The sequence below is a fragment of the Haplochromis burtoni genome, unplaced genomic scaffold, assembly GCF_018398535.1.
Source record: "Haplochromis burtoni strain Fernald_Lab_line unplaced genomic scaffold, NCSU_Asbu1 Contig_412, whole genome shotgun sequence".
NCBI lineage: Eukaryota > Metazoa > Chordata > Actinopteri > Cichliformes > Cichlidae > Haplochromis > Haplochromis burtoni.
This window is the reverse complement of record NW_024582773.1, coordinates 102,810-113,870: the sequence shown is the minus strand read 5'-3', so window position 1 is coordinate 113,870 and position 11,061 is coordinate 102,810. Positions and strand designations below refer to the sequence as shown.

The following is an 11,061-nucleotide window of genomic DNA, read 5'->3' as shown; positions in this document are numbered from 1 at the left end:
CAATTTTGCAGCACTTTTGTTCCTGCACTTCAAGCTGTGTGTTTGTCGTGCGCGTGCTCACAGAGCTCTGCATGAAGCTCCAGCTGTTCCCCACACAGTCCTCCACGGCAGCTTCAAGCAGTGCAAAGCATAAAGTTCCTGTTCAGGCTGTGCTGAGACTGAGGTTTAAGTTCAACAAACCATCTGGGCGCTTTGATAAAATCCTAAATTATAATGAAATAAGCAACACAGCAGGTGATTCTCATTCATTAAGAGAGATAAATTAACTTTTATGGATTCATAACTTTCCCAGACACTTCCAATAACAGGTTCAAGCATCTGTTGGAATCCTTTAATTAAAGGAGTTCACCTGTCGCTCCCTAGGTAACTTATTGTGACTTATTGTGAGCTCACTGATGGATATTTATTAGTGAATAAGTGATGTAATGAGTCTCAGGAGCTTCAGTTCATCAGTAAGATGTAAAAACAGTTTGATGGATGTTGATGGAGCTCTGTTTTGGTGGAGGTCTGGGCTCTGAGCTGCTGCTATGCCCTTTGTGTTTTCATGCACTTTACAGATTTCTGTGAATCTGCAGCATTAATAATGTGCAGCTGTGTGGACCCATGAGTGACGCATCCACAGGAAAGGTGACTCAGGTGTCTCAGCAGACTGAACTATAATTCACTTAGTGTACTGGGTTATAAAGCACACCTGTAGCCCATCCTGCTGTCACTCTGGCTGCAGCTGACGCAGGTATGTGGGAAACAGACTCACCTGGGGAGCAGCTGGTAGCAGCACTGGGCTGTCCTCGTGTAAACTTCCTCCCAGCTACCTGTGCTCACCCGGTGGTTGAGCTGAGCTGCGTTTGTGTGGATACACACACATATGTAGTGAGAGGAGTTTTCTGGAAGAAGATTCATGAGTTTAAGGATGTTTTTAAGAGGGTGTAGGTGTTTCCATGTCACACCATCCCATGCTCCAGCCGTCCATCCACCACGACCTCCTTGCTGCTCAGACTCCTTCATGTTAACCCACAGCTGTGTTCATACACGGCATTAAACACACGACCGCTCAGGAATGATGACACAGCAGCTTTTATTTCAGACTGCACTTCAGGCACCAACAGGAAACATTCAGCGGCGATGCATGCAGTTTGTACATCCACCAATGAGCACGCAGTGCCTACAAAGAACACACACATTCATCGTCACATCAAGCTTTTGGCATGAGAAAAAAAAAAAAAAAGAAGAGTACACTGAATCTAAAGGAACCACAAGAACCGCACAGAACCTCACACCTGATTTAAAGACACAATAAAAATGGAATTTACACTTTTCTTTGGATGTGTTTGAATTATTATTTTGACCTTGATCAGAAGACATCAGCATTTCTAATGCGGCATGAAATGAGCACGACAGAACATCTGGATTCAACATCTGTCTCTGCTGAAGTTCTGCAGGTCCTCATAAAATAACCTCTGACGTTAAACTGACCACAGAGTGCAAATCATCATCATCATCATCATCATCATGAACACGCTGATGTGCAGGCTCCTCCTCCTCGTCTCCTTCCTCTCTGAGTGGAAGCAGGACATGAAGGTCATGAGTGTGAGGACGTCACAGCATCACATCACTACACTGTACGAACACAGCGAGGGCAGGAAGCAGTGTGTGTGTCTGTGTGTGTGTCTAGTTAGTGTTTGGCCTCTCGGGGGTAGAACTCGGCCAGTGTGCTCTGGGGGATCCTCTTCAGCATCTCTTTGGGGAAGATCCTCATGAGCTGCCAGCCAATGTCCAGAGTCTCAAACACGCTGCGGTTCTCATAGGCACCTAAACACAAACACAGGGACAGGTGAACACCAGTGTCTGACATCACAGCAGTTTGATGTGGGTATCGGGTGGACAAAGAGTCACATGACCCGTGAAATGCTCCTCCTAATGTGAGGGCACTCAGAGCCTGAAGCAGATAACAGGTTAACAGAGAAAGCTGATAACCATCATCATCGTACCTGTCATCTCTGACTGGGAGTTAGGATTTATTAAAGTTTATTTAAGTATCAAAAGTCTGTTAAAGCTGCCAAATCTGCCTTTTTGTCTAGCATTATTATGACTAATAGCCACAACCCCCGAGCACTTTTTAATACTTTTAATTCTGTGATAAACCCTTGCACTACCACTTATAGGGATGCCACCCCTGCTCTTTGTGATAAATTCTTAAAGTATTTCTCTGATAAAATCTCAGCTCTAAGGGCATCTCATCCATCATCAGTTTTAGACCCAGTTCCAGCTTCTGAATGCTTGACTGTCTTTCAACAGTTTGAGCCAGTGTCTTATTCTGCTTTAAAAGATATAATTGATCATCTCAAAATCTCTGGTTCCCCGCATGATATTCTTCCTTCTCGTTTCTTTAAGGAAGCTTTACATGTTATTGGTCCTTGTATCTTATCTCTGCTGAATGCATCATTGTCATCAGGTTGTGTACCGTCTGTCTTTAAGCTTGCTGTTGTGCAACCTATTATGAAAAAGCAAAATCTTGACCCTAATGGTCTCACTAACTACAGCAACACTCCTCGGCTTCTGCCCCTATTTATTGTGGTGTGCCTCAAGGGTCCGTGCTCGGTCCTGCTCTTTTCTCTTTGTACATGTTGCCCTTGGGATTAATTTTTAGAAAATAAAACATCTCCTTTCACTGTTATGCCGATGATATCCAGATTTATTCACCTTTGAAATCCGATGTGTCTGCTTCTTTGCAACCTCTGTTCAACTGTTTGCATGAAGTTAAAATTTGTTTATCACATAATTTTCTTACATTGAACGAAGACCAAAATCATAGTCTTTGGTAGTCACACTCCACTAGACCAGTTAGCTGATGCCCTAGGCCCTCTCGCTAGCCATCTTTCGTCCACTGTAAGAAACCTCGGAGTGTTCCTGGATGGCTCTTTTAAACTCGAGAAACACGTCTCCACTGTGGTAAAAAAACAGCTTTTACCAGTTGCGTCAGATTTCCAAAGCAAAGCCGTTCCTTCCTTTAAAGGACCTTGAAAAGCTTATCCACGCATTTATCACATCCAGATTGGACGACTGTAACTCCCTCTACTCAGGCCTCCAACACTCCTCTCTTTACCGGCTCCAGTTAATTCAAAATGCAGCTGCGCATCTTTTAACAGGTACGAGAATCTATGAACGCATAACTCCAATTTTAGCCAAATTACATTGGCTCCCTGTTAAATATCTCATAGATTTTAAAATTCTTTTGTTCACTTTTAATATTTTGAATAATTTAGCGCCCAGCTATCTCTCTGATTTACTCCATTCATACAATCCCAACAGAGCACTTAGATCGTCCAATCACAGGCTCCTAGCACAACCTAGATCTCGAATGAAGTCGAGAGGCGACCGGGCCTTTGCAACCGTGGCACCCAGACTCTGGAATAACCTCCCTGTTCATATTCGTACTGCCGAGTCTATCCAGTCTTTTAAATCACATCTTAAAACTTATCTTTTTACTTTGGCTTTTGATTCTGTCTAGTTGGCTGTTCTAGCTTGTTGCGTTGTTACCTATTGTTTGTTGTCCTCTTTTATTGTTTGTTTTAACTGTCTCATGTTTTTATTGACTGTGAAGCACTATGGTCAACACTGTTGTTTTAATATGTGCTATATAAATAAATTTTGATTTGATTTGATTTGATTAAAGCAATTAATAAATCCTAACCAGCTTTCCAAAGAAAGCTGGATCTGTTCAACGTAGTTACATAAAGGTGAACAAACAAGCAAACAAAGAGTCCAATGGCACCTTGAGAGATGAAGTTTTTCTCAAACTTGGTGAGGAACTCCAGGTACAGCAGATCATCGGCCGTCAGAGCCTCCTCTCCCACCACTGCCTTCATGGCCTGGACATCCTTCCCTATAGCATAACAGGCATACTGCACACACACAGACACACACACACTTAGATTAAGCAGGAAGACAGGAGCGTGCAGCCTGGAGCAGGTGTATACGTACGAGCTGGTTGGAGACGTCAGAGTGGTCTCTGCGGGTCATTCCCTCCCCGATGGCGGACTTCATGAGACGGGAGAGAGACGGAAGCACATTGATGGGAGGATAGATCTGAGTGGAGGAAGACGGGGAGGACAGGTCAGGGTCACCTGATGGCTCTGACGTATGCCAGGATGACTGACAGAGCCTGGCATTCCTCTACCTGAGGCCGGCTACAGAGCTCAGAGCTCCACAGGTGACGTCTGAAGGCGGAGCTTTGTTACCTGTCTGTTGTGAAGCTGTCTGTCCACGTAGATCTGTCCCTCAGTGATGTACCCGGTCAGGTCAGGGATGGGATGGGTGATGTCTGCGAGAGATGAGAACTTGCTGTGAAATCCACAAAATTCCAATCCTTTGTATGTGAGATGAGCACGTGTGTGTCTGAGTATGTGTGTGTACCGTCGTTGGGCATGGTGAGGATGGGGATCTGGGTGATGGAGCCGCTGCGTCCCTCAACCCTGCCGGCTCTCTCATAGATGGTTGCCAGGTCGGTGTACATGTATCCGGGGAAACCTCGGCGTCCTGGCACTTCCTCTCTGGCTGCGGACACCTGGCGGCGGGGAGCAATCACATGATCATTTCCAGTTTCCTGCAGCGATTTGGGGTTAAGTGAGAGTGAAAGAGCAGCTGACCTCTCTGAGCGCCTCTGCGTACGAGCTCATATCAGTGAGGATGACAAGCACGTGCTTCTCACACTGATAGGCCAAGTACTCGGCCGCTGTCAGTGCCAAGCGGGGGGTGATGATCCGCTCGATTCTGCAACACAACGGCCCGATAATCTGTGAATGTGGGCCGACCCCCGGTGCAGATTAGCCTCAGCCATCACTAACTCTTAGAAGAACACAGCTCGACCTGCAGAGCACACCTGTGTGTTCCTGCAACGTTACAAAACTGCTGTTTGAGCGCCTGAAGGTGAACCCCCAAACACTTGACCCGCTCCCACGGCCCATACAGCAAATCTGACATCATCTATGAAACACCTGGAAATCTGCCTTCAGCTCTGTCTGTTTGTCTGTGTGTGTATGCAAATGTCTGTTTCTGTGTGTGTGTGTGTGTGTGTGTGTGTGTGTGTGTGTGTGTGTGTGTGTGTGTGTGTGTGTGTGTGTGTGTGTGTGTGTGTGTGTGTGTGTGAGCTTTGTTCTTAATGTTTTGTCCTACGTCGGGTCATTGGCCAGGTTGAGGAACAAGCAGACATTGTCCATGGAGCCGTTCTCCTCGAAGTCCGACTTGAAGAACCTGGCTGTCTCCATGTTCACCTGAGGGCGGAGAGTAGATCACTGAGCTCTGTGAGTGGGAGTTTGCAGGTGCTGAGTGTGTGGGGCAACTTTAAGACATCAATAAACTTGCTCTCATATTCAGAGGCTTCTGATGAGGAAGCATCTGAAGAACTCACCCCCATGGCGGCAAAAACAATGGCAAAGTTGTCCTCGCTGTAGTCCATCACGTCCTTTGACTTCTTCACCAAACCGGCCTGCCGGCAGATCTGAGCTGCAATCTGAGACAGAAGAAGAAGAAGAGGGATCTGATTTCCTTTTCAGTCATTACATCCCAATAATGAAGAGGAGGTGATGTGTTTACCCACCCTGCCCCCTCTCGGAGTAGGGTGCGAGTACCTCGTTGTGCGGCAGCCCGGCAGCAGAGAAAATGGGGATCTTCTGCCCTCTGGCGATGCTGTTCATGCCATCGATGGCAGAGATGCCAGTCTGGATCATCTCCTCAGGGTAAATGCGGCACTGAGGGTTTATGGGCTGTCCTGAGGAGAACGTGGTTACAAACACATGTATGAAGGAACAGAACACATGATCCACTGCAGCAGATAATAACAACTCCAAGAAGTCAGAGACAAGTACACGGAGATTCACAGGTGCAGTTTATGAGGACTCGAGGAAGTCAACATGAAAGCTGAAAACTGAATGTATTTTTCTATTTCAAAACTACAATTTTTAGCGAAATAAAGTTCCTAAAAATAAACTCATCATGACCCACAGCACAAGAGACTCTGCCCACAACTCTACGTCCTAAAACACATCCTTTAAATTTATTCTAATCACATTTTACTTAAAAACTCATAGAAAGCTGTTTTTATCGTTTCCCTCCTTCTGAAATCTGACTTTTCTCCGATTAAACCTCCAAACTTTTGATTCTGTGGGTCGTTCTTTGACCTGAACCGCATGTGAGTCCACACGATCAAGCCCAGCTCGAACCCTGAGTGACGTCAGTGTGTAACCACATGTTCCACACTGAGGTGAGGTATTAATGAGAAGGTGGGCGTTACTGTGACTGCGAGTCAAACATACAGACAGAGCCTGATTTTGACCATGTGTGTCTCTATAAAACATTAAAACTGAGATCAGGTTAAATCTGCTGTGTTTTCTCTCATTTCTGACATTTTTCCTCCGAACAAGTCGAAGAAACTTTACTGCCTGTTTCAGATGTTTGCATCAGACTGCTGCACCAGTCAGATCATGGCAAGTCTCCTCGAAGCAGAGACATACCCATGATGTCCAGGAAGTCTTCGGCCAGGACAGCGGGTCCTCGGTCGATGGGTTTACCCGACCCGTTAAACACACGACCTGCAAACACAAAAACACGCCTCAGCACACATCTGGGGACCTCATCACACATTCAACAGCGGACGGGGATTTATGAGGACCTTTGTGAACCTCATTCTGTCACGTGACGTACCCAGCATGTCCTCTGAGACCGGCGTCCGTAATATGTCACCTGTGAACTCGCAGCTGGTCTTCTTGGCATCGATGCCTGCAGTCCCCTCAAACACCTGCAGAAGGCAGAGCGGAGGAGGAAACAGTTCATCGGGGTCCTTCTGGAAGTGCCCACATTGTGTCAGACTGATGTGAATACCTGCACCACAGCTTTGGAGCCGGTGACTTCCAGCACCTGGCCGCTCCTCCTGGTTCCATCCGGCAGCGTGAGGTGGACGATCTCGGCGTACCTTGGGAACTGTCGGTGTGAAGGGAGACCACGAGAGTTACCAACCTCCACTATACACGTGTCAAAAAACATAGCACAGTTCACCATTTATTTGAGGGAAACTACATAAACGGATTTAAACGTGGTGTGAGGACGCTCCGACTGCAGGATCTGCTGGTTTTATTGAGAGACGCTTAGTAAAGAGGACGCTGAGACAAACAGCTGAGGAGGTTTTCCTCTTACCTTAACCTGGTCCAGGATCACCAGCGGCCCGTTGACTCCAGACACTGTTTTGTAGGCTGAGGAGACAAAAACAGCACAAGTCAGTACAGCGTGGGTGGAGCACAGGTGGAGCACAGGTGGAGCACAGGTGGAGCGCTGCACAGCTGCAGATCTCCACATGACAGCACCGTTTCTCCAACATGTGAAATCTTCTTTTATAAGCTCAAAGTCTCCACCTGCTGGAAGTCACATGAACCACAGTCTGACGGGAGATACGAGCCTTAGAGACTCTGCAGTGTGCAGAACCTAAATATGAATAAAAAAGTTTCTGTTCAACACGAGCCTCTGAAGAGCGTTTCCCTCTCACTTTAAATCACATCACACTGAAAGAACGGATGTAATGAGCTCGCACATGTTCACCTGTGCAGGTGAGCCTCATCGCTAACACTTTAATCCTGCTCTAAACACTCCGTTTATCGCGTCTGTGCTCCTCTCAGGTCTATGTGATGTCACAGAGAGGAGGCCCAGGATCAGACACAGGAGCATTATTCTGAACTGTGACTGTGAACTGCTGTGAAAGAGTGCAGAAACAGATATATAGGTGAGCTGTCAGGAACATTTTTAATGCTCAGCATGTAATTTACAAGCCGACAAAAGTAACAGATTACAACGCCAGCACCTGAGAGTATTCCGACATTAAACCCATCAATAAATAAAATGCAGTTTTACTGAACAGCTCCATCGATCACTCTCATCATAATCAGCATAATCAGCCTCCGTAATCTTTTGTTTTGTTTTGTTTTTTTGTTATTGTTTTTTTCAGCCTCCATCATCGCCTGGTTTATTCCATTAACCCTCATCCTCCTCCTCCTGCTGCGGACCTCAGTCTGCCTGATAATGATGATGATGATAATGATGGTGGTGGTGGTGGGACTCACTGAGGCGCGGCTGGGAGATGTAATCCCGTTTCACGGCCATCACATGTTCCCGGGCGGCAGCGGTGGCGGAGGTAGGAGCGGCGGCCGGGGCTCTGCTCCCGCTGACGGCCGAGGACAGCTCGCTCATCGCCCCGTTCACCATCCCTCTGAGCGCCTTCATCGCCATGTTTCCCCGCAGCGGCGTCCGAGTCGTGACAGCAGCGGCGCATGCGCACGAAACTTCAGCTGCATCAAAAAGGACGCCGAGGAATGTGTCTATGGAACCTCAGTGATGCTAAAACAACATTATTATTATTATTATTATTATTATTATTATTATTATTATTATTATTATATAACAATGTGAATGAATAAAAGAAAAGCTGATGTTTGAAAATATTACATTTAACTGAGCATTTTGTCAATAAATTATTTTTGTAATAATATTGCACTTTTTTTATCTAAACTTCTCATTAGAATAAAAACAATAATGTTATAATTAGAATACATATAAATGTATGAATTTATAAGACACGATGATAAGAGGTGTATTTGGAGAAGTAAAGGTGAGGCTTCCAAACCGAAGAGCACTGAAGCATGGTGTTGGTAGCATCATGCTCTGGGCTGTTTCGCAGTCAGTGGCTTGAATAATGAAGGAGGAGGACTGCCTTCAAATTCATCAACTTCACCTCAAATCAACAGCTAGATGTTTGAAACTTGGACACTAAGGGTGTCCAAATTCATAGGCTGCATCCTCCTGAGACTACATTTGTAGGCCGATTATGTTACAGCGACGTGACGAAGGCTGTCCAAATTCATAGACTCCTCCAAATGCGGCCAACAAATGCGTCCTCCTTTTCACCAGATTTGAAGGATGGGTCGGTGTATCCTTCCTGGCCCACCATATCCCAGAATTCACAGCACAGCACAGCCCAGCCAATTTTTAGAATTTAGAATTTACGCCAGTGTCCTGTTATATTTTACATAGCAAGGAGCAGGCAGCTGAGTTTTTATTAAACTCTACCAAGACACAAAACTGAAGGCTAGACTATGAATTTGGGGCGATCGTGGCTCAAGAGTTGGGCGTTCGTCTTGTAATTGGAAGGTTGCCGGTTCGAGCTCCGACAGTCTCGGTCTTTGTGTCCCCTTGGCCAAGACACTTCACCCGTTGCCTACTGGTGCTGGTCAGAGGGCCCGGTGGCGCCAGTGTCCGGCAGCCTCTCCTCTGTCAGTGGGGCCGAGGGCGTCTGTGGCTACACTGTAGCTTGCCATCACCAGTGTGTGAATTGGTTGATGACTGTGTATAGTGTAAAGCGCTTTGGGGTCCTTAGGACCAAGTAAAGCGCTATACAAATACAGACCATTTACCATTTGGACACCCCCACTGTGTTCCAGCAGAACAATGATCCCAAACGCACATCCGAACTGGTTTTGGATAAAGCAGGATAACATTAAGCTTCTGGAAAGTTCTTCTCAAAGCTCCGACCTCAACCCTGTGGAAAGTTTGTGGACTCTGGTTAAAAGCTAGGTCTGTGCCATGAAACTAAACAATTATCTTTGTCCTGTCTTCCTCCCCTCACTCCCAACCAGTCGGAGCTGAGCCTAATTCCCTTCCTGTTGAAAAGGGTGTTCTTTCCCACTGTCACCAAAGCGCTTGCTCATATAAAGTGCCTTCAGGTGACTGCTGCTGTGATTTCATGCTAAATATATCAATAAAACTGAATTGTGAACTTTATTTTGAAAATCCAAAATAAAGTCAAACTTGTTCTTTAAAGTCAGTAAAGATGTTGGACAATCATTCCAACCTGGAAACATAGCCACTCAAAGAAATCATTAGAAGCCCAAAATGACCCTGATGTTGATGAGTGGATGGAAATTTTGCCCTCAGAACAGCTTCAGACTGTCTCACCCTGCTTTAAAAGTTAGCCTAAACTACGTTTTGTCCAGTTTTACAGTCTTCACTCAGAATTTTAACATGATCACACAGACAGACATTTCTCCATCAGACAGATGGATTATTACGCAACAAATTATTAAATGAGTTTATTCAAAGTGTGACACAATAAATGTTTCGCACACGCTGACAGCTTTCTTCTTCACAGACTGATGCAGAGATTTGTTCTACCTGTTCAGGTGCTACAGCCACAGATGTCATGGAACTGACTGTTTATGCACATGTTTGACCACCAGGGGGAGCTGGAGCATCAGTGATGTAACCTGATGTCTTGACCTGTTGCTGTGGGAATCAAACCATCAACTTCAACATTTCCTGCACTGTGTCTGCGTCTCTGAGCTCAGAACCCAGCGTATCCTCTGAACGCCTGAAACATGTCTGATGTCACTTCCTGAAAAACTGCTCTGTGGTGAACAGACCAGACGCGCAGCTGCCGTGGACTATTTTAGGTGGCGGGTGTATATGGGTCTCCTGGGGCAGGCGGTCAGAGTGTTTCCTGTGTGTGACAGCACAGTGGTGCTGACATCGTGGGGCAGAGTCTGACTGCAAGGTGAATAATCCCAGCTAACTTCAGCCTGCTGTGTCTGAGTCTGGCTCGCACAGCCCGCTCACAGCGTGTGCTTAGGGATGAAAAACGACGCGAGTCCAAATTTGAACCTTTTTAATGTTCAAATTTTGTAAAACATTAAATTTAACCGAATTAGATGAGTACTAAATGTTCAGTTTAATGTGAGCACATTTTTCTTAATGATTGATTATTTGGACAAATTCAGTTCAATTTCAATTCAATTCAATTTTATTTATTTAGCACCAAATCACAACAACAGACGCCTCAAGGCGTTTTATATTGTAAGGTAGGCCCTACAATAATACATACAGACAAAAACACAACAATCATATGACCCCCTTAGAGCAAGTACTCTGGTGACGGTGGATAGAAAAAACTCCCTTTTAACAGGAAGAAACCTCCGGCAGAACCAGGCTCAGGGAGGGGCGGCCATCTGCTGCGACCGATTGGGGTGA

The 11,061-nt window shown here is 45.8% G+C and overlaps 1 protein-coding gene across 1 annotated transcript; it reads right to left on the bottom strand.

The window, feature by feature from the left end:
- Positions 1–1,058: 1,058 nt before the first annotated feature.
- Positions 1,059–8,322, bottom strand: LOC102305280 (V-type proton ATPase subunit B, brain isoform). The gene is made up of 14 exons (XM_005950282.3): positions 8,106–8,322; positions 7,189–7,244; positions 6,877–6,975; positions 6,700–6,793; positions 6,510–6,587; positions 5,628–5,767; positions 5,408–5,509; positions 5,173–5,270; positions 4,647–4,770; positions 4,414–4,564; positions 4,239–4,321; positions 3,982–4,086; positions 3,773–3,902; positions 1,059–1,809 (listed from the first exon to the last, which is right to left on the bottom strand). Exons 1-14 carry the CDS (start codon positions 8,269–8,271, stop codon positions 1,673–1,675), a joined length of 1,563 nt encoding a protein of 520 aa, XP_005950344.1. The 5' UTR covers positions 8,272–8,322; the 3' UTR covers positions 1,059–1,672.
- Between the last annotated feature and the right edge of the window lie 2,739 nt (positions 8,323–11,061).